General features: G+C 54.2%; 1 protein-coding gene across 1 annotated transcript; it reads left to right on the forward strand.

Annotated features, from left to right (window-relative positions):
* Nucleotides 1–701: 701 nt before the first annotated feature.
* On the forward strand, nt 702–16,581 carry SIGLEC15 (sialic acid binding Ig like lectin 15). The gene is made up of 6 exons (XM_036823503.1): nt 702–753; nt 10,275–10,334; nt 10,709–11,092; nt 12,158–12,538; nt 13,678–13,708; nt 15,601–16,581. Exons 1-6 carry the CDS (start codon nt 702–704, stop codon nt 15,680–15,682), a joined length of 990 nt encoding a protein of 329 aa, XP_036679398.1. The 3' UTR covers nt 15,683–16,581.
* The last annotated feature ends 6,617 nt before the right edge of the window (nt 16,582–23,198 follow it).

Raw genomic sequence — 23,198 nt, forward strand, 5'->3', positions numbered from 1 at the left:
TCCCGATTATCTCCCTGCAACAGACACCAAGATTCTGCCCCTGTAGCAGGATATTTTATCTGGCATTTTGATGTTCTGAGCATTTTGACATGCTTGTCTGGGTTGATTTGCTTAATAATTTTACTATTTCCCATTTATGCTGCTTGGTAATGTAACCATTGTCAATAATGATTACATTTTGGAGACGATTTTTTCCTTCCCTCAATAATCACCACTTCAAAACCTATATGGCCACAGTAAAACAGCTTCACCAAGATGAAACCCATCCTGGCACACTAAAAATGTGGGAAGGGTAAGAGAGAGGGAAGGAAAGATAGAAGGAGGGAGGGAGAGGGGAGGAGGGAGGGAGGGAGTGAAGGAAGCATAAGAACAGCAGATTTTTCAAAGGGACAGCGGCCACAGGAAAGGGTCCTGCATCTTCCCTGCCCACTTCTCTGTTTCCCGTCCTGGAGAATCATCCGAGTGGTTCCTCTCTTGGTTTTCCACATGACTAAAGCCCACGGGTCTCATCTAATCATACTTGGAGCTTCCTGGCTGCCTGTCCCCAGTTCCTCCATCATCCGCAGAGCCCGGCAGGGGTGCAGACCTGGGCACACCGCCCAGCCCCTCTCACCTTCCTTCCCCCACACCCACGCCAAGCAGGGGTCTCGCCAGTGGCCTGGCTGAGTGTGGGGCTGCCTGGGGGCTCCGTACCTCACAGCATGGAAGGTTCCTTCCAACTCCTGGCCTCCTTGGTGTGCGTCATCCTGATGGGTGAGTTTCCCACTCTGCTCTCTGGTGCATTTTCAGAACAGAATAGATTCTCACAAAATTTTAGGTACGGTCTTCTCTCCCTGCACTCAGGGCAGCTGGGTTGCCAGGGCCTCCAGTCCTGTGGGGAAGGGAGAGCTGCACTTTGGGAGGCTGTGGTGACAGAAGCCAGAAGTTCAAGTCCAGGCTTTGCCTTGGGTTCCTGGTGACTTGAGGCAGTGCCTGGACTCCTCTGGGCCTCAGGGTCTCCACCTGTAGAAAGGCCTCCTGCCCAGGCTTTGCTGTGAGGATCCAGGGGCACAACGGGCCAGCTCTGGGGAGGACAGAGCAGGCTCTGACAGACTGGGGGTGTTGTTGTCATCCAAGTGCTCTGCTTCTTAACAGGCACGGCCCCGGGAAAGAGGGGAGAGCACATGGCTGTTTGGGGTAAGGGCGGGGTGACTTCACTCGGGGAGTAGGGCAAGTGATCCAGGGCACCCTGACCGCCCAGCAGGAACCCCAAGAAGTGAGTGGGAACTCTTTGCGGCAGGCTTAAGTATCAACGTCACTTCACTTGAGGTCACTTAGCTCAAGGAGTCGGTGTCCCTGGGAGCAGTATTTCTCAAAAGGTGGTCATGGACCATCTGCATCAGAATCCCTGGAGTGGCATGCATTTGTTAAAAAGCACGTTCTGGGACTTCCCTGGCGGTCCAGTGGTTAAGACTTTGTCTTCCAACGCAGGGAGTGTGGGTTCGATCCCTGGTCAGGGAGCTAAGATCCCACATGCCTCGCGGCCAAAAAACCAAAACTTAAAACAGAAGCAGTATTGTAACAAATTCAACAAAGACTTTAAAAATGGTCCACATCAAGAAAAAAAAAAAAAAAAGCACGTTCTTCAGCTCCACCCCAGATCTGCAGAATCAGAACATGTCAGGAGCAGGGCCCAGGAATCTGCATGTTCAACCATCTTGGGTGATTCTGATGCACGATGCAGTTGAGGGCCACTGGGATAATGACAAAGGCAACCCTCATGAGCCCCTCTGTCCAGGCCCCAATCCTCTCCTCGACCCCACTCAGCCTGAGACATCCTCATGACTGTGTTCCTGGACTTGGCATCCAGGCCTCCATGTGCACAGTGATTGGCCATCACGTGCCACATGGTGACAGCACTGACATCATGGTGTTCCAAGCTGTTAGTCAATCTTCCTTGGGTGGGGTCCTATCTCCACGACTGGATTATAAACTCCCACTCCTCAGGCCTTTGATCCTTCCTCTCTAGCATTCAACACGGAGCGGAGAGGAGTTCTGTTCGGGGCTGGATTGAATACTAACAGCAAGTGCCTACATAGCTCTTATTAAGTGCTGGGCACTTTAATTAGTAATTCACGTAAGCATCATAATCCTATGACAAAGGAACTATTATATTCCTTTTTCACAGATGAGAAAACTGAGACACAAAGAGGTTCAGTGGGTGGCGCAGGGTGAAACTGGGATTTGAACTTGGGGGTATGTGGCTCAAGACGGGACCACGCCACCACCTCCTGACCCCATACTGCCCACTGTCCCACCCACAGAGCCCTGTGGTGGGGGCTGATAGGAGATGGGCTTCCTTTTCCCAAGTTGACTTAACTCAGCCATCTTTCTGGATGATTTCGGGTTGGGTCCCACGTAGAGGGTGGGGCTGGAAGAGGTGACCCTGCCCACACCTGGGGCAGACAGGAGAACAGGTCAGACAAGGCTGTGAATCCTGGCTCTGCTATTTCCTAACTGTGTGGCCCTGAGCAGGTTACCTAACTTCTCTGAGCCTCGGTAAATGGGGGTCCCCATCACCTCGTGGGTGCTTGAAGGAGAATTAGGTTATGGGTGGAAGGCCCCCAGCACAGTCCTGGCGCTCAGCGGTTGTGCAGTAAATGGTAGTGAAACGTTGCTCAAGTCACATTGCTTCAAGGAACACTAGGTTTGGGGGTTTTTTTGTTTTGGTTTGGTTTCTTTCTCCTGCTAAGAGTCAGCAGCTATGAATCAGTGAAAGACAAAAAAAAAACTTACGGGAAGCATGAGCAGTCACATGTTCAAGTACAAAAGCCAGACCACACAAATGCTCCAGCTGCATGTCACGACTCCCCAGGGAGGTCGAGCACACGTGGGAGCTATGCAGCTGGGTCGGTGAGGGGACCCCTCTTCTCGTGGCCGGCAGCTGCTTCACCGCTGAGACCAAGAGCTCTTAAACCAGGGTGAGCAGTGTCCCTCTTCCTGAAATCCCTCTGCAGCCTCTCTGTGTGGCAGCGGGCCTGGAAGCGGCCGGAGCCCAAGGGGCCTGAGAGCAAGGTGGCCACAGGTCACGGTCCCATCCCTGACACACCTCTGAGCACAGAGCCCAGGGCTGGCCTTTGGCAAAAGTGAAGTGGAGGGATTCATCCAGGAAACCCCCCTCTTCCACTTTCCGCGACTTCTCCCTCACACAGGCGTCCCCCCCGCCCAGCACCCTGGGGCAGCCCCTCATCTCCCAGGGGCCCTCACACTCTCTTTTGTCTTTCCTTTCTGTCTCCCCCCAGATCTGCTTTTAGAAAGCGGGGGATGAGGGGTGGTGGGAAGAGCAGTAGTCTGGGAACTCTGGCCACTTAGTGACCTTGGACAAGACCTCCACTGGTCCCCACATCTCTGGAGAGGTGGTACAGCAGTCACAGCAGCTGTCACCCTTGGGGACTGTCATGCCAGGCTTGTAACGGCCAGTTCACTTACTCTTCACCACAGCCCTGCAAAGTGGAGGCCCTTTTCCCTGTTTCAGGGAGGCTCGACGAGGTCAGGGCACTTCTGGGTGTCACCGGCTGAATGTGAACTGGAGTCTCCTGAGTGCCAGCCCGGCCCTTGCCACCACCTACGCCTACGTGCAGTGGGTGGTGAGCCTGGGGCAGAGCTTGGGGCTCAGAGGAACTTACTTTGCTAGCTCTGAACCACTGCAAAAAAACAAACTGAGAAGGCAAGACAATTCACAGCAGTCACCCAAGGACATGGGGCGCTTATCTGGGACGCGGGGAGAGGTCAGGGACTGCTGCCGTGGGCCCAGAAGGAAACGGAGGCTGAATGAGCCGGGACACCTCTGTCCCTGCTGGCTCCTGTGGCCAGCAGCTGGGACCGAGAAGTCCTACCCGGGAGGAGGAGGGGTGCAGGGAGCTGGAGCACGGCAGGGACAGGTGGAATCAGAACTCCCAAGAGCAGCGCGCTGCGCGGACACTGCCCCGGGGCCGGCTCCACCCGCGGCTCTGCACCTGTCAGCCCAGGCGAGAGGGTCCAGCTCCACAACCAAGTGGCCAGAGAGGCGAGGGTTAAGGGGGAAACAGGACAACCCGAGGGCAGAAGGGGAATAGTCAGGCCTCTCACTGACTTGCGTCTCCCAGCTCCCTAGAGCCTGTGGGGTCTGCTTCGCACCCATGGATGGAATTCCTGGTTCTGCTCCCTCCTCTCCCCTCACTGGTCTCTGCCCCATTCTCACTGTTTCTCCCCCTGATAACCTGTCTGGACTATATGCAGGCCCAGAAGGAAGAATTATTGAGAGCAAACTGAGGTGCAGGAGGGAATCGGATGAAAGGCAACTGCCCCAGCTCAAGCCACACACCTAACTGGGGAGGTCCGGTGGCCAAGATGAACATCTGTCTTTGCCCCAAAACACCCTCTCCTGACCCTTCAGGCGCCGCAATGCCCAAGAAGCCACCCCTGGAGTCACTCCCTGAGAACACCCCTACTAACATGTCCAGCTGTCCCCAAGGAGGGTAGCCCCTTACCGACAGCTGGGCTCATCAGACTGGCTGCCTGTCAGCTGAGTATGTCAGCCCTCCTAGGGGGTGGGGAGCAGATCTCTGAGGGGCTCCACGAGGCGTCGTCTGTCCGTGGGGAGCGCCTGCCTGGCATCACCCTTCTCCCCCTCAATGTCCATGCTTGTTTCCTCCAGAAACCTGTCACAAAAAGCCCACCCCAGCAGACCTAATTCTTGTTAAAGCGCCACTCTCTGAGGACACCCCCATTGGCCATTGTCCCATCACAGCCACCACCACTGGCTTGCTTTCCTATCTGTGGTCCACGGACAGCGACTGCCGCATGCTCAGGTACAAAATCATAAACAGTTTTCTCGCTCGTTAACATAAATGCCATCACACAGAACGCACTGCACACGAGCTACAGAGAGGCTCCCATGCACATCCCTGCCTCCTTCCTCACCAAGGAACTGGTGGGAATCTGGTTTAGCTGCAGCCAAAACCAAGGCCTCTATTTCTGATCCATCCAGATGCCACTTCTGCCCATCCAGGTTCTGCAGATGTTTCTCTTGCCGAGTTCTCGTCCCACCCTGACACCACTGGCACGGGGCTTTGGGATAATAGGTCCAGGGTGAGTTAACTACCCCTCAGTTGACTCGTGATCATGCTTACGTGGAAGCTGGTACCCAGTGCTGCAGCCGCAGCCCTCCCTCAATGAGCATCGTCACCACGGGGAGGCATGAGGGAGCAACGTGGAGAGTTTAGTAAATGGCTGCACAGGACCATCAAGCGTGGATGCCTCTTTCCGAGTAGCTGAGTTTTCTCAACAGCTAATGGCTTACTTTAAGTACCTAAAAGCCTTTCAGTTAATTTTATATTGACATATTTCTAAAATGCTTGCCAGACGTCCTTGTCATTTTTATCCAAATATCATTTTTGGACACAGACTTTTAGATTTAAAATTCTCCTTAGTAAGCATCTAGAGACAGCATTTGACAGATGAGCCCACTGAGGCCAGAGAGCTATGAGGACTCACCTAAGGTCACAAAGTCAGGGCCAGTCTAGCCAGGGCTACAACCCCAGACAGACGCCTGAGACCCCATGCGAGGGGCACGCCTCTCATGGCAATGAACCTTTCCAAGGTGACTCAGGTCATCCCCGCGAGCAATGTTTCACTAGCCTGCTGCAGTGTCATGATGCCTCAAGGCCCTCTGCACTTACCCCTCCTCTAAAGGGTCCCTTTTGTGCTGTACTTTTATCATTTCTGTCCTGATCGTCACATTATTTTTACTGAACCTTCCTCCCTGACTGAATGCTGATTATCATCCCTTGCTGCTTTCAATGGACTACAAACAGGAGACACTTTCTAGCTTTTCAATCTGTATTTCCCAAGTCTGGGAAGCTAATTAAACAAACTCGTTAGAATCATGTATAAATGAAAAACAAACAATGGCTGAGCAATGGACAGGCTGCAAACACACTGAGGCAGCCACTGATTGTCACCACAGCTGTATCCCCAACACTCAGCACAGTATCAAGCACAAGACAGACCCTCAATAAACACCTGTTGAGTGAATAAGTACATGAATCAATGACTAGTTTTCAGGTGAGTTAAGGGCAAGGCCTGCGCTATTGCATGACATGTGGTCTAAGGTGCCAAGTTGAGCCACAGATGGTGCAGTTTCCGGCATCAATGTCCCGACCCCACCCCCACCCCGTATTGCCTTGACTTGTCCGTCCAGAGCCCTTCTCCTTCCCCACCACTGGTTAGCACCACCCCCATGCCCCTCCTGGTCCCACTCTCTTTGCACGGCTAGTGAAGGAGGGAACTATCGTCACTGAGCATTTGCTGAGTGTCAGCTCTGTCTGGGTGATCTTCACGTGTGACTTCATTCCATCCTCAATCCTATGAGGAAAGTACTATGTGCCCCATTTTACAGCAGAGGAGCCTGAGACCTGGGACATTAAGCAACTCGCCCAAAGATCTCCCTGTAAGTGGATGAGCCTAGAACAGTGCCAGGCACAGACTGGGTGCTTGATACAAGCGAGAATGTCACCATGTCACCCATGTCCAGCAGTACCAAAGCTGGAATGCTCTTCACCGTGCCCAGTGGCCCACCATTGAGAGGAGGAATTTTGGACAATGGGAAGAATGTGGGCCTCCTGTTGACCCCCGGAGGTTGATAGACATGAAGCAGGAAGAGTAGAGACCCTAACAAAAGGAGCTGTGGTTCCAGTTCAGGGGGCTGTCCCTGCCCTGTCCTAAGAGACATGCAGGAGCTACCAGAGGGAACAGTAAATGTCCCAGGAGGCTGGGGAGCTTGGATTCCTGCCAAAGCAAATGCATCTGCTCCCTGGCTAATTCCTATTGGGACTTCCCACTTTCACCTCAAGTCCCCTGGGTGAACTCAACCAAAGGTCTCTGTGTAAAAGTGAGGCCAGGTGCCCGTCTCTTGGAACACCATGCAGCAGACAAACAGGAAACACAAATCTCCCCCTAATGGGAGTCAGGACTGTCACACTTGGTGAAAGGGCCTCTGTGTGCCCTCTCTCCTCCCAGAGCAGAACCCAGCCAGGGAGGGAGGGGCCCTGACCTGTCATTTGTACCACACATCAGATGCTCCCAATCTAGGCTGTCATCCTCGAGCAGCACAGAGTCCAGGGACAAGGTCAGAACATGACCCACCTATTGTCGAAATTCAGCCTCTGTTCACTGGTGCCAGATTAAACCTCCCTGGTGGCTCTGCTCTAGGTGACAGAGTTTTGGGTGAAGTAGAAAGAAATAGCATTATTGCTTTGCCAGGCAAAGGTGACACAGTGGGCTAATGCCCTCAAAACTGTGTGTCCCGCCCTGGAGGGGGTAGTGAGGAGTCTTAACAGTGTTCAAGGAGCAGGGTGTGATCAGCTTGTGGACATTCTTCTGGTTAGTTGGTGGTGAGGTAACCAGGAGTCAGCATCATCAACCTTCCAGCTGGTCTGGGGTCTCCGTGATTGTGGGCAGCATACAGTTAACTTCTCCCACCTCGTGGCGGTTTCAGTATCTGCAAAACAGCTCAAAGGACTTGGCTCAGAATATTATCTATAGTCTTCGAGCAAGAACTAGAGGTCCTTGACTTTGTTTCATGGCTAAAGTATAATTATTTTGTGTTGCTTGACTATTTTCCTTTCTTTCTGCATTTTCTCACTTTTCTGATTAAATTGATGCTTTGACTACAGTTTTTCTACAGACGAAAGGCAGGTGGAGGACATGGGTGGGGATCTGTTCCGGGAAGACCTCATAGGGTCCTGCTCAGTTACACTCCGAGGGGAAGCCTTGGCTCTGCCTGGTTGGCCAAATGACATTGCCAAGTCCCTCAGGCTCTCTGAGCCGCAGATCTCCTTCCCGAAAGGGGGGCTAATGACAGCACCCCATGGATTGTTTTGCTTATGGAATAAGATTAGCAATGTCTCCCAACGAGCCCCCAAAGCACCACGTACTCTGACACCCTTATCCTCTCACGCCCTGCAACCTCTATGCTGATGTCCGTACTTCCATTTTACCCTTTGCCTGGAATGCCTTCAGCCTACTTCAGGGCTTAGCAAATCCCACTCCTTTCTCAAGGCTCTGCTGAGGCGGCAGCTCCTCTCTCATGGGGCTTTCAATCAACCACTGCCCACCCACCCTTCCTGCCAGTCCAGGCGCCCTCCCTTCTGCTCTCTCTCAGCAATTCAATTCAACGTCAACTACTATGTGGCAGGCACGTGCTGGGCAATAGCTGCACGAATATGACCCCCACACATGTTCCCTGCCCTCCCGGAGCTTCTGGGTGCCTGGATGAGAGATACAGTTGAACAGGCAATGCCTATACAGAGAAAGCACTTCTGCCAGCCCTGGGGCATGGGGAAGGGGTGCCAGACCCAGGCTTAGGGCTCAGTGAAGGCCTCCCACGGTAGGATGACTCAGCGGAGGCCCGGGGACGACTAGGGGGGAGCTGGTGAGTGAAAGGGGCCAGGAACCATGTTCAGACAGAGGGAACATTGTTCATGTCCCTCATCAGAGCACCTGGCAGGCTTTAGTGTGACTACGGGTTCCCAGATCTGTCACCCTTTCTGAGCCGTGAGCTCCAACAGGCTGTTAAGTTATTCTCTTGCTCTTTGTAGCCCTGGCTCTAATCCCAGTGCCTGGCTTCGAGTGGGGAATGTGTCCGATCAATGATGGCCAATTGATGAATGCACAACAGTAAACAATCCCTGGGGAGTCAATGCCTGGCTCTGTGATGCCTGCAAAATGCAGGAGGTCAGAGGAGGCTAAGGTCACAGAGGGTGAGAACGCAGGGAAACTGAGGCAGGGGCTGAGCCTCAAGATTGGGAGATGCTTTCTGCAGCTAGAAGTACTGACTGAACAATCAAAACCTTCAGGAAGGGTTTCTCAAATTTGGAACTAGGCCCTTTGATTATTAACAACTGAACAAACGAGCTCTTACTAGGGAAAGATGTCAAGTCCCCCGCTTGGGTTCAAAAGCATACTTCCACTTGTCCAGAAGAAAGGAGATTTGGCTTAGAAGCAGACTGTGTGAGAAAAAAAACCCAAAAAACCTTGTGGTTTTGTTTCATTGCAAGCTCGGCACAATCCCAAAGTGAGGTTTTCTATGAGGCACAGTTCACACAACCCGATTCATACCCCACTCTACCTGGCCCAGCACATCTGGAACACACACCTGGAGCCCCCGGGGTCAGGACACTACACTGCAAGGAGAGTACCAAGCAGGCAGTGAGGATGGAGAGGGGCAGGTGAAGGACTAGGACCTCTGCCAGAGAAGGGGAGGCTTACTGGGTCCAGAATAGCCATGATGGGATCCCGGGAGGGCCATCACAGGAAAGGAAGGCGAAGGCTCCAAAGAGCGATGGGCCGTCATGTGAGGGGCAGGAAACATTGGTTCTGAGCAGGAGGAATGCCTTGACCTGTAGATTACTCATAGATGGTATGGGTTCCCTGGAGGATGGTCTGCCAGCTGTGGGCTGAGGAGATTCCTGCCCAAGAGACAAGTGGGGCTACCCCACAGAGCAAAGAGCACTGGATGTGGAGTCATGCGATGTGATGCATGTGAAAGAACCTGGTAAATTGCAAAGCCCTTTGGAAATATAGGGGCTGCTGTACTATTCCCTGTAAAGATCCCTTTCCTGAACTGTACCTGGGCACTAGAGGCTAAGCCTGTCCCTCCCTTCTTGAGGAGGCTCCCAGGCCCCCTGACCTGATCCTCCCAGCACTGACACCCATCCACCCACCCCGTTCACCCCACCCCCAAAGAAGCACACATCTTCAACAACACAGGCAGTGACTCTCTAGCCCTCCGTAAGCTGCAGGCAGAGTGCAGCTTCCAGACCTTAGCTCAACCATACTTCAGAGGCTCACAACATGGGAGGTGAGGAAACTTGAACCCAGAGGCACTTGTGCAAAGCAAGGAGGCAGCATAATGGTCCACCCCTCCCTCAGCTCCCTGTCTGGGCACTGGCCTTTGGGGAAGCCCACTTGGGTTGACTGTAGAGGAATCTCAGCCACCAACTCAACACACCAGCTTCAAAACATACCACCACCTCCCAAGGCCTCAGTTTCCCCTCTGTAAATGGGAGTGTTGCTCTCCTTGGATAAGCCCCACGTTTCCATGCCCTTCGTGCACTAGAGTGCCGCAGTGGGGTCAGGCAGTCCTGAGGTTGAACATCAGCTTTGCCCCATCCTAGCTGTGTGACCTCAGGCCTCAAACTCTCTGTGCCTCGGTTTATAACATGTGACCCGGGGATAACTCTGCTTACCTCTAGGATCATTTGTGAGAACTAAAAGCGATACCACCAGGAACTTGCTCGACACAGAGCTGCACAGTAAGTGCCTTTATTATTGTCACCATCTGGGGGGGTGTCTTGGGACTGTACTGTAACCACGGGATCCCAGGGCTTTTCTGCAGCAGGGCAAGTTCTGATGGGAAAGAGGTTGGGGTCACTGGGTCTGTAAGTGAGGTGGGACCACCCTGAGTGAGGCAAATAGTCCCAGGGAAATGGGGGGAGAGTCCAGGCACCTACAAAGTCACGGCAATCAAAGTCCCAAGAGATGCCCTTCGAGTCCTGGGGTGGGTTTCCAGACCCCCCCCCACCACGCCCGAGGGCAGGGAGGGCGCTTCCCGAGTCCTGAGGTTTCCAGGCCCCCCGAGGGCGCGGGCAGGGTTGCCGCACGCCGCCTGCCTCTCGCCCGCCCGCAGGTGCGCCGGCGCAGCGCTGGTCCATGAAGGTGCCGGCCGAGGTGAGTGCGGCGGCGGGCGAGGCGGCAGTGCTGCCCTGCACCTTCACGCACCCGCACCGCCACTACGACGGGCCGCTCACGGCCATCTGGCGCGCGGGCGAGCCGTACACGGGCCCGCAGGTGTTCCGGTGCGCGGCGGCGCGGAGCAGCGAGCTCTGCCAGACGGCGCTCAGCCTGCACGGCCGCTTCCGGCTGCTCGGCAACCCGCGCCGCAACGACCTGTCGCTGCGCGTCGAGCGCCTCGCGCTGGCCGACGACGGCCGCTACTTCTGCCGCGTCGAGTTCGCCGGCGACGCCCACGACCGCTACGAGAGCCGCCACGGCGTCCGGCTCCGCGTGACCGGTGAGCGCGCCGCCCGCCTCCCCGCCGCGTCCGAGGGCTCCCTAGGTGCGGGCTCTGTGCTGGGATCGGAAGGGGTACAAGAGGCACACCCCTTTCTCTAGAGCAGGGGCTCTCACACCTGGCGATGGCTACGGGCCACCCGGGAAGTTGTTAAAAATGCCGCCGAATCCTGGCCCCAGGAAGGGCTGGGGCGGGTGGGGGGGGCCTGGGTTGAGCACTGTAATGAAGCTCGTAGAGAGTGAATATGCCCGAACAGCTCTCAGACTAAGGGGGAGAAAAACGAGGAACGGTCAACTTAAATATGGCAAGGACTGCAGTGGGCTGTGTGCACAGAGGGGGTGCACAGGGAGCCCACCAAGTGCCCGGCACTTCTCTAGACCCTGTGGTAGAAAGATGTGGGAACCAGGATCTAGAGCCGTGGTTCTCAACCCTGGCTGAGCATTGGAATGACCTAAGGAGCTTTGTAAAAATCCCGGAGCCCCCCTGTGGGGGACCCAGGCGTTCTGGGTTGAGTTTGACGCTGCCAAGAACCTCCCATGTGCCCTTGGGCTGGCTGGGCCGCCTCTCTGAGTGCATTTCAGTTTCTTCGCCCTTGTCCGCCCCAGTCCCACAGTCCCACCGATTCAGTGACTCGTCTGAAGTCTAGGTCTTGGTGAGGCTGTCTGGGAGTGGGAGGTGCCCTTGAAATCACTCCAGCAGACTGCCCCCCATCGTGTGCTACCACAGTAGTAACGACGTTTAGAGAGCACTTGCCCAGGCACCCCACTTGTCAAATCTTCTCAACAGCCCCGTAATGAGATCCCCATTTTACACGTAAAGAAACTAAGGCACAGAGCGGCGGAATAACTTGCCTAAGGTCACACCGGTACTGGGACCCAGGCATCGTGGCGCCCGAGCGCCTCTTCCTTCCTCTCAGTATCACCCCGCGCCCTCCCCGCTCCCTTCTCCAACCCTCTGGGCCAAGGGGACGGGGAGGGCTGCCCCTTGCCCTTGCCTTTCCCTTTGCCTGCCGCTGCTCTGACCGCACTTCGCTTCCTCCCGCTCCTCCTCGGCCATCGCCCGCAGCTGCCCCGCGGATCGTCAACATCTCGGTGCTGCCCGGCCCGGCGCACACCTTCCACGCGCTCTGCACGGCTGAAGGGGAGCCGCCGCCCGCCCTCGCCTGGTCCGGCCCGGCCCTGGGCAACGGCTCGGCCGCCGTGCCGAGCCCAGGTCAAGATCACGGCCACCAGGTGACCGCCGAGCTGCCCGCGCTGGCCCACGACGGCCGCTACACGTGCGCGGCCTCCAACAGCCTGGGCCGCGCCGAAGCCAGTGTCTACTTGTTCCGTTTCCACGGCGCCTCCGGGGCCGCGGCAATCGCCCTCCCGCTCGGCGCGCTTGGCCTCAAGGTGCTGCTGCTGCTCGGAGTTCTGGCCGCCCGCGCCGCCGCCCGCCGCCGCCTAGGTGGGTGCGCCCCAGGCCGGGATGGGTGCGAGGGGCGGCCGGGGCCCTCCTCCAGGCTGACCACCTGGCATGACACAAGCGAAACATCACTTATGCACCTGTGCATCATCTCACTTTCCTCTCCCTGCATCAAGCCCAGGAGGTGGGAACCAGCGTGAGCTCATTATACAATCAGGAAGCTGAGGCCAGAAAGGTTAGGGAACTTGCCTCTAGCCTAGAGTCACAGAGATATAGACCCAGACGATATAGCTCTGAGCCCACCTCTTTACCAGCACCCAATAAATGACTCATCCGGAAGGGTTCCGACCACACACAGGCTTTCCCAAATAGCACCATTTCATTCGGTCACAAGAATCCTGAGCAGCTACTATGTGCTGCATAGGTGCTAGGAATACAGAGGTGAATACGACATGGTTCCCTGATGAATGCGTGCTGAGGAGTAAGCAGATAATTGCAGTCTGCAGAGAGAAGTGCTATCAGCCCACGTACTACGGAAGCCAGAGAGTGTGGGCCTCTCTCTGATGGGGCATCCAGACCGGGGGCCGGGAGGGAAGGCTTTACACAAGTAAGGGGAGGCTAAATCAAAAGCTATAAGCAGGTGTGAGCTAGGAAAACAGGGAGCTAATAGTACTCCTAGCAGACAGAACAGCATGTATAAAAGAGTGGAAGCTCGAACTAGCAGGCTGTCTTCAGAAAGCTGCCGTCACCCCTCCCTACTGTCACTAAGCTGGATGGGAAATTTGCTCTGTGCCCCAGAGAGGAGGCTTCCCAGAGCCTCTCAGACCGCCCAGGTGAGTAGCACCAGCCTCAAACTCTCCTGGGATGAAATCCAAAATTTGTCACAGTTGCTCTGGCTACCATCTTTGCTGGGGCCACACTGGCTTTCTGGCAGCGTCTTCAAACCCAACAAGCATTCTGTGCTTCAGGGGCCTCAGAGAAGCAGGTTTTCCTGTTAAGTCCGCTCCTCACTCCCTGTCCTCCCCGGTAACTCAGCATCTTTCAGGTCACTTCTTCCCATCCTGCTGGCTAGCTGTTCCCTCCAGACCACTCTCCACAGTGGGGTGGGGTGGACAGCGGGGCTTGTAGCCCAGTGGGTACCACGGAGATTCATGCCTCCTCTCTCTCTGTCCCTCACACAGAGTACCCAGTCACCCAGGATGCCTCACCACGGTAAGTAAGCTAGCCCAGCCCCACCCTGCCCCACTCTAGTCCCCCCCTGGCCAAGGGGTGCAGGCTTCTCATGGAGGGCAGCCTGAGAAGGAAGAATGGGCAAAGGGCTGGGGCTGGATTCCCAGCCCTGATCAGGGTCCAGGCCCTCCCTGCAGCCGTCCCCCCTACTTCAGTCCACCAAGCCTGGCAGCCAGACCGGGCCACGCTGACCTGATCCCCACGTTCCCAGCACTGTGGCCTCTCAGTGAGACTGTGGGCCTCACACTGGCCTATCTTCCAGACCAGCTGCCTGGTGTCCGTGGTGCTGAAGGGTCATTTTTCTGGGTCTGCCTTATCTCTGCACCTAGCTGTGATCCCTGGAGGCTGTGTTTCCTCTCATAGTGCCCAGCATTCTAGAACAGATCCACCCAAAAGCCACCATTAGGCAGTCATTCTCCCAGACACCCTGCTGAAGGCTTTGCAAGCAAAATGTCATTAGAGGTTCTGAGGGCTTGGTTGAGGGCTCACAGACTCAGCTAGGAAGCATTGACCTTGCCCCCTCTTGGTGTCTGTCCAAGTGAAGACCTGTGTAGAAGAAAGAATCCAATTCCAAGACCTTGTCTGAGATGCTTGGGGGAGGCGGGCAGGGGATGACAGCCTTTTCTAGGACCCTTTACACAAGCCCGGGCACTCCCATAGCTCCATTCCCACCTGTGCCTGGGGGCTAGAAGAGCCACATTACCAGCCCAGACCCCTCTCTGCAGCTGCTCGCTCAGCGATCCCCACATTCTCAAATACCTGTGCAAAGTCCCTCTTCTTTGCTAACTTACTACCCCACCAGGGCACCTAATCAGAAAGCTGGCGGTTGTTCAAATATCTGTTGAGTACCTACCACATACTGGGTACTGTTTGGGATGCTAAAAGTACAGCAAAAATCCTCCACCTCAGAGAACTCACACCTTAACATGGAGAATTTTAATAAACATATAAACAAGAGATCTTAGATTGTAAAATAAGCGCTGTGGAAAAAAAAAAAGTGGACAAGGTGATGGAGTAAAGCCCCAGGAGAGGGAGGTGCCACTGGGCTGTGGTTGCTTTAGACCAGCATGTCCTCTCTGAGGACACTGAGGACACTGAGGAGACCTGAGGCGGGTGCTCGATGGGCAGGCAGGGGTGATGGGGCGACCCAGGAGGAAAAGGCTCTACAAAGGCTCATGTGTGACCCAGGAAGAGGGCACGGAGGACAGGCAGGCTGTGGGATTTATTCTGAGTGCGATGGGAGGTCAGTGAATGGTTTAAGCAGACGAGTGGCCCCATCTGAACAGGAGTGGAGGCCAGGAGACCTGTGAGGGCTGTTGACCAAGGCTGCAGCTGGCTAGGTTGCTTGGCTGAAGGTGGCAATAGAGAGGGCGGGGAGATGGGGCAGACAGAGGCAGGGATGGCCAGAGTGGGCAGCACAAGCAAGGGAGGGAGCCAGCAGGTCTGGAGCTGGCACCCTGGGTGCCACCTACTGAGCTGAAGATGGGGGCGTGGTGTGTGGTGAGGATCACACGAGCTCTGTGGACTGTTTATGTTTGAGAGGCCATGAAGATGTTCCAGAAGTCAGGAAAGCTGTTAGGGTTAGCAGGAGGCCTGGCCCGGAGGTCAGGACCCCAGAGATGGTTTTTGAAGCCACAGATGAGATCCCTTTGAGAAGACAGAGACTCTGGGATGCTGTCACCTAGGTGGTCCCCTCCCTGGTCTGCAAGTTCTGCCGCTGCCCTGCCTCCAACCTTCGGTTAGTCTCCAGGCCTTGTTGGATGCAGGCCCCCAAAGCCCCTCTCGTCCCTCCTTCCGCCCCTTCCTGGGCTGTGGTTTGGGCAGTCAGAGACCCCTCCTGTTTGGGTGGTCAGCCAACTTTCTCCTGTCCACAGGCCCCAAGCTCAGGAGTCCAATTATGAAAATTTGAGCCAGATGAGTCCTCAGGGCCCACCAGCAGCCGTGTGTTCACCTTGAGGAGCCCATTGGCCACCGGCATCCCCTGGACACCATGAGGAATGAAGGCCAACATGTGGCTTGGCTGGGATGGCCCTTCCTGGCTCCCAGGCACCTTGGCAGCCCTAGCCTGGTGGCGCCCTGAGGTCAGGACCCTACTCACAGAGGCTCAGAGGTCTCCTACGTGGACTTCTGTCTCCAAGCCCCAGAGATAATTCTGTCAACGGGGCAGCATTTTGCGCGCACGCGCATGTGTGTGTGTGTGTGTGTGTGCGCCCGCACTCGCCCATGAGCCCAGGTGACACTTCTGCAAAGCTCGTCTTGCCTTTGCTTACCTAGAACACCATAGTAAAGCAGGCAGGACCCTGGTCAGAGGGGTCTCCAGGCCCAGGCTCCATCCTCGTTCTGTCACCGACTTGCTGTGTGGACCAAGGCACTTTTTTCAATTCTTTGGGTCTCTGTTCATCCACTGTTGAACCCCGACAGTAACAGTCTTCTCTCCTGGCTTCGGGCTGTCAAGGTCTGAGGAAGCAGTGGATGTGAAGGGACTTGGGGCAGCACAAAGCCGTCTAAAGGTGTGAGCGGTGTTACAGGCTCCTTTCAGAGAGACCTTGGGACGTCTAAACTTGGACAAGCATAGCACCCACACCGGCCTCGCTGAGAGTAAGGATTCCAGAGGGCAAGCCTGGGTCTGGGCTGTGCCACCCTGTGGTCCCAGGAACATCAAATCAGCAACAAGGAGAAACCCGGTATCCCTGGCCCCTGGGGTCTCCTCTGTGACTGTCCCACACTCTGCCCTCCTCTCACCCCATCGGCTCTCTGCACTGCCTTCAGCTGGGACCTCTGGGAAAAAGAAACAAAACACCCATCAACTCAAAGCATCTGGAACCCACTGTTCTTAAGGACCAAAATCTGGGAGGTGTGAGGGCAAGTCTGGGCCACAGGGTGTCCGTGGATAAAGCAGCTGCAGCTCTGACCTCTCTACCACCTGCCTCTTCCCTGGATGTGCACTGGCCAAAAGCACCGGCCATTTCCCATTTGCCCGAGTGTTGCCAGGCTGACTGCAGGGTGCTGCCTTCCATCCTCACACTTGATTGTTTTATCTCCTGCAGTCTTTGGGGGCAGGGAGAGGGGGAGGAGGCATGCTTGGGACCCGGGCGAGCTGGCAAAAGGAAAGGGCCACAGAGATATGGGCCTTCAATAGGAACAAACTTTCTTCCCTCCACAACTTTTCCAGAAGCTGCAGTGGTAATTGGAGTCACCTACAGTGAGCGTGGGGTCCTCTCTGATGCTTTCTGGGGAGATAGCATGAAGGCTGAAGGATCTTCACAGGTTAATAAGCAGGGTGGTGGGTTACAAGGCTCCTCACTGGGGCCTTCGCCAGAGCAAAGGGGTGGTGGTGGCTCATGGTTAACTTGGGATCCATCCAGGAGCCTGTCTGAGTTGTTAAGAGGTCAATGGAGTTGGCATTTGTACCTCTTTGTGCAGGGATACTTTGGGCACCTCCATCAAGAGTCCTGTATCGTCAGGGAAGGACACAGGGGTGGTGTGTCTTATACCATCTGCTTGGTCTTTGAGGCCAGTTCCACAGCCAAGAGAAAGTGATAGGAATTATTTCTTATGCATCATTTTGTGCTAGCAGTTGGGCCAGGTGTTTGGGGATATAGAAATGAATAAGGCTGGGCTAGGTCGTGCTGCAGTAACAAACCCAAATCACAGTGGCCGAGAACAATTAGGGTTTCTTCTCTCCATAGCTGCATGCCTGGCACAGATCGGCAAAGAGCTGTGTGCATTGTACTTAGCCAGGGACCCAGGCTCCCGGGGATCCACCCTCTCTAATGTGGATTGCTGGGTTGGAGATAAAAAGAAAGCTCTAAAAAAAAAAAAAAAGAAAGCTCTAGAGGGTCTTCCACTTGGGATCATAGTTCACTGGCCAGAACTAGCCACATGCCCCACTCTCCTGGAGGGGCTGGGCAGTGTGACCCTTCACTGCACCTGGAAGAAGGGAAGCCGGAGCATTTGGGAACAGCCCTGACAACTCCACAGGAGGACTCTCCAGGGGCGCTCACGCTCGTGAGCAACGCGGACTAGTAAGTGGGAAATCACGTGAGGGCATCAGTCTGCTGGGGGTGCTGTGGAGCACATACAAAGGGGTGAGTGACCCAGTCTTCGGAAGGCTTCCTGGAGGAGGGGACAGGGAGATGGTACACATTGGCCACGCAAATGGGGGAGAATGGAGGTTGGGCGGTAAGAAAAAAAAGTCATTCTAAGCAGAAGGGTCATTCTGAGCAAAGGCCAGAAGGTGGGACACAGGGTGCTGTCTAAGCAGTTGAAAGTTGCTGAAGCACCAGGGTAGAGACAGGTGTGGCTGGAGCCGAGGCCACAGCGTGGAGGCTCCTGGGTGTGGAGGGCTCGGCCCCAGCAGGGATGAGCAGCTGGAGGGAGTCAGGGCGCCCTGCACTGCCTGCACGGCTTCTTTCACTGTCTGACCACTGCTCTGCTCCAGACCCATGACACCTTGGGGCTGGGGTTTCCACCTTCGGACCCTGGGCTCTCAGAGCAGCGTTTCCCAGGTGAGTTCCAAGGATCACCTGTATCAGGAACACCCGGGACGCTTGCTCAACTCCCCATCCTCAGCACCACCGGGACCACCTGAATCACAGGCTCTGAAGGCAGGGTCTTCAAATTATCCAGGGGATTTTGTCCCTAACTTTGTATTATGATCATTTTTCAAATACACACACGCAGCTGAAAAAGCAAGACGATCACCCAGGTACCCACCACCTACATTCAACACTTACTAACATTCTGCCCTATTAGCTTAATGCACATGTGTGTGTATATGTTTATGTGTGTGTGTGTTTGGCTGAACCATTGAGAGTAAACTGCAGACATCACAGTACTTTACCCTTAAATACCACAGCTGTGTCTCCTGACAAGGGCATTCTCCTCCATAACCTCAAGGCCATTATCACATTTGAGAAAATTAACAATTATTCAGTAATATCATCGTACAGCCCACATTCATATTTCCCCAATTGTCCTTTTTTAGCTTGTTGTTTCCAACCAGGGTCCAGTCGACTCCAGGTGATTTTTAGGCAAGATAGGTTGGAGACTCCCTCGGAGTCAGCCTGACTTGTAAGGGTGCTGGCTGTCAACCCGGTGGTCCTTCCTGCGGTGTTTGAGCTCTGGAACAGGGCTTCCTGCGGGCTGGAGCAGCATTCCTCTCTGCTGCAGGGTTCGGACACAGAGATGGACCGCGGGGAGGCACAGTTCAGGAGGGACGGGCACGGTTCCTCTAACAATTCGCTCACAGTGCCCAGGCAGCCTCCTGCTCAGCCTCCGGATAAAGCAACTGCTAGAGGGAGAAGGGGAAGGTGGTGAGGGGACTGCACTTGACCGTCATCAGACCCCCTGGGCTCACCCCAGAGCCTGGGAGTCCCTCCCAACTCTCCCCTCTCAGAGCACCCAGATGCCATTGGTGGCAAGCAAGCACCAAGCCACAGGCAGCAGGCTCAGTCAGCACAGTGTCCTGGGCCTGAGAAGTGACCTAGGAGATTTGGTGTTTTGGAGACAGGGCTTGGCAGTGTGGTGCAGGGCAGAGCGCTCTGCGGACATGAGAGGGGCTTCTGACACCCTGCAGCTTCCCTCTGTTCCCCGCCGCCCGCCAGGCTGCTCCTGGAGGTGACCAGCAGGAGGCAGGGCGACTACTGCCCAGGTGCCTGCCCAGATCCACCAAGAGGCTAGCACACCTTCCCTGCCCTCAAGGAGCTAATAACCTAAATTTTAAATTGAGATGTAGCTCCATGAGAACCGTCCATGAGATAATATACAATGAAGGTAGGCCTGCCTTGGGACAGAAATGACACTGAGTGGGGCTGAGTTTTTACATATATACATATGCCCCCTCACCAGACTGGATGACAGAGCCAGGTGAAGGCAGGGCTCAGCCAGCCAGAGGGCCTTCAGGCCAGGGACCTTACAGACCATGAGTTGGGATCCTGAGCTTAGTCCCACCTCCAGCCTGGCACTTAGGTCCAGTTCCATGCCCTCCACAACAATACCCCTCATTTTCTGCGGGCCCCTGTGATCGTCAAAGTTCCTTCCCTTCCATGATCCCAGGTAGTTCTCACTAAAAACCCAGGAGACAGGCAAGGCTGCAATTATCCTCATTTTAAAATGAGGTAGGGCTTCCCTGGTGGCGCGGTGGTTGAGAGTGCCTGCCAGTGCAGGGGACGCGGGTTCGAGCCCTGGTCTGGGGAGATCCCACATGCCGCGGAGCAACTGGGCCCGTGAGCCACAATTACTGAGCCTGCGCGTCTGGAGCCTGTGCTCCGCAACAAGAGAGGCCGCGATGGTGAGAGGCCTGCGCACCGCGATGAGGAGTGGCCCCCACTTGCCGCAACTGGAGAAAGCCCTCGCACAGAGGCGAAGACCCAACACAGCCATAAATAAATAAATAAATAAAAATTAAACTTTAAAAAAAAAAAGAATATCACCAAACATTCCGAGAAGCAACTGGCCCTGAATCTGATCAGGGACCACTTCTAATCTCTTTCTAAAAAAAAAAAAAAAAAAAAAAAAATGAGGTAAAAGTCTCAGGGAGGAAAGTGACCTGGCCAGGGTCACACGTGTTTGTGACAGAACAGCTCTGGTCCCAGCTCCTTCCACACGCATGCCTCCTTCTCCTTCCCAGGTTCTCACATGTCTTTCCTCCTCTCCTGTGCTCCTTCCTTCCCTAAAGGGAGAAAACACAGTCTGCCAATACAAGGATACAAAATAATTTGGGATTGGAACTCTCTGGTTTTCCAGGGTTTGGGCCTCCAGACCTCCTCTGTCCCCAAGTCCCACATACCAGTGAACTCAGAGGGGCCCCAGGGCTAAAGATTTCCCCGGGAAAGCCCCTGTGGAGACACTCACCTCCACACCTCCACCAGAGGCTGCTGGCTGTGACCTCAGGTGGAGGAGGAGAGAGATGGGGTGGGGAAGGGGAAGGGGGGAGGAAGAGGAAGTGAAGGGAGGGAAGGTAGAGAGAGGGGCCTTAAGAAAGATTAAGGAGGACATGTCAGGGAGCAGGTCAACTAGAGCAGGCTGAGAGATTCCAAGGTAAGTCTGGTCCAAGCCACAAATTTAGGCCATTATTAAAATATGGTGTCCAGGAGAGAGGCCAGGTTGGCCCCTCTGACCAATAGACGGGGAATGTGGGTCTATCTCCTAAAAGGGTTTAGGCTAGCAAAGGAAGACCAAGAGGGAAGAGGGCTGTCTTCAGAAGAGAAGCAGGTTTTGGAGGAAGATCTTGGCACCCTATCCTTAGGTGAAGGATTCTCATTTGCCCCATGGTGACATGGACCACTTTGGAGCTGCATTTCTTTGGGCATTTCCCAGCAAGGAAGCCCACCTGTCTAGAGACAGGTAACCTGATTCCTACACTAGTAGGAGGTGGGACAACTTGCCTCTAAGCCACTTTCCAAAATCCTGTGATTCTGTCTGCAGAAGGAAGCCAAACCCAGACAAGGGCGCAAGGGCTGGGGAGACACACAGGGTGCTGTCCCAGGGAAATCCCAAACTGATGTAATCCCAAAGCAAATGTGCGGGCCCTCTCACCATATTTTGGCCCATTCAAGATGTGTCTTAATGTAATGGAAATGAACACTAAGGAAGAACTCCCTAGCACTCCAACATGAAGTGATTTCTGGAGCAGACTGTGACCAAGCTCAGGTTGCAATGACCTCCCTGGCAGCTTGGCTGCCCTCCCAGAGGCGCCCTGCCCCCACCCAGGAACTCAGGCAGTGGAAGCCTCTGTGCAGCTTCATGTACCTTCTCCTACTAGGATCACAAGCACATTACAGACCTCAGGGCTCTCCTGAGCTCTCTGGGGTCACCAGGTGGTCCCCATCTATGCCAATTCTTAAACCCCCAAGTTTTAAGTTCTCTTTGAAACTAGAGGCCTCACCCATTGCGGTGAGATGTCACAGAATATAGATTCTACCCATTACAAGCTTTCTAATTTCACATTTTTCTTTATGTGATTTTTGGATGAAAAGACCTGCCAACCAACTTGCCAAAAATGAGATGTCTACCACACGTAAATTAAATTTGAATCTAGTTTATTTGCAGAATTTTACTTAACCAATTCTCATTTCTTCCTGTGTCTCATCACTATATAAAAACTCATCCTTTGTACAAGTAAAATGCCAACAATGAATAAGAAGTGAATATTGCACATTTAATGACCAAAATAACTTGTGGTTTTTAAAGGCCACACTAGGCATGTGGGTAGGAAAAAAGAGCTGAACACATTTAAGCAGTATTTGCTGCCACTTGAGTGATTTAAGCCATTGAAAGAAAAATAAATCCTAAACGTCAGTGCTCGGGAGATACTACATCAGTACATTAAAAAATAAAGTTATAATGAACAACATTCCTTAGTGGTTTCATTACCCCAAAACAGGGTCAGTAGTTTTTTTTTCAAGTTATTGTCATCAGAAATCAAGAACCTATCTAGACTGAAGGAAACTTCAACTACCGCTTCTATAGGACACATGATACCTCTATAATGAGAGAGGGTCACCACAGACCAGGATCATCACAGACCAGGACAAGGTCAGTATTAGTGCCTGACTGGATGCCAAGAACTTTGCCCAGCACAACCCAGATGCAAATGGAAGATGACAGGAAGGAACTTTTTTTTTAAAGCATCATGCTTCTTTTCAGCATTATACTCTCCACTTTGCTTAATAAGACAAACTTAACTAAGCAGAAAATTTTTCAGCTCAAAATAAAATTTTACTAGCTCAGAATAAGGTGTAAAGTTGGTCCAAAATGCAGAGCAGACAGTTTTGAAGGATAAGTGCAAAGTGCCTTATTGTTAGACCTGCAACTGATGATAAACCGAGCTCTGGAGCTTGCCTCACCACTGACTGAATGTGCCAACCAGAGGGCACAGCTGCTGAGAGCTGACGCTGCCCACGTGTCCAGGGGAGCAAGCTTTGCTGCGCGACCCACACTAGTGTGGCCAACCCCCAAAGCAGAGACCAGGCTGAGGGCACATAACCTAAGGAGGCACACTGTCTCAGAGCCTGCAGGCGGGTGCCACCTTACACGTGTGCCCTGGGTGCCTCATTTGTTTTACCCAAGTCCTGACCCTACTATTTCTGGGCATGGCCCTTTTCTAATAACGTGGGCTAATTTGGGCAGTTTTCCCAAAAGGCAGCCCTGGTAGACATCATGGGGGCAAAGGACTAACTAAAGGCACTAGGCATTTCGTTTGACGAAGGCTGAGGGCTGGGCGGACGGGCAGGGTCAGAGGTGTGATGAAGTATGAAAATTTCCAAAGGTCTGAAGGTCTGTCAGGTGGGGGCAGGAGAACAGCTCCAGCAGAACTATGACCAGCGTTACCAGGAGGCCAGTTTTAGCCCAGTATAAAGCAGAACTACAACCAAGCTCACCAATGGCCACCTGGGCTTGTCCATGAGGGGCGGGACTAGCGGCCACAGGAAAGGGCAGAGGAGAGGCTGGAGGATCAGGGCTGGGATCC

This window comes from Balaenoptera musculus, chromosome 14 (genome assembly GCF_009873245.2).
Source record: "Balaenoptera musculus isolate JJ_BM4_2016_0621 chromosome 14, mBalMus1.pri.v3, whole genome shotgun sequence".
NCBI classification, from domain to species: domain Eukaryota; kingdom Metazoa; phylum Chordata; class Mammalia; order Artiodactyla; family Balaenopteridae; genus Balaenoptera; species Balaenoptera musculus.

What these genes read in the sequence shown, in the direction of transcription:
- SIGLEC15 (XM_036823503.1), top strand. Translation starts at nt 702, where the DNA reads ATGGAAGGTTCCTTCCAACTCCTGGCCTCCTTGGTGTGCGTCATCCTG. An exon ending in GCTCGACACAGAGCTGCACA is followed by an intron (nt 10,335 to 10,708) that starts GTAAGTGCCTTT and finishes GCCCGCCCGCAG; the next exon opens with GTGCGCCGGCGCAGCGCTGG. An exon ending in CGTCCGGCTCCGCGTGACCG is followed by an intron (nt 11,093 to 12,157) that starts GTGAGCGCGCCG and finishes CATCGCCCGCAG; the next exon opens with CTGCCCCGCGGATCGTCAAC.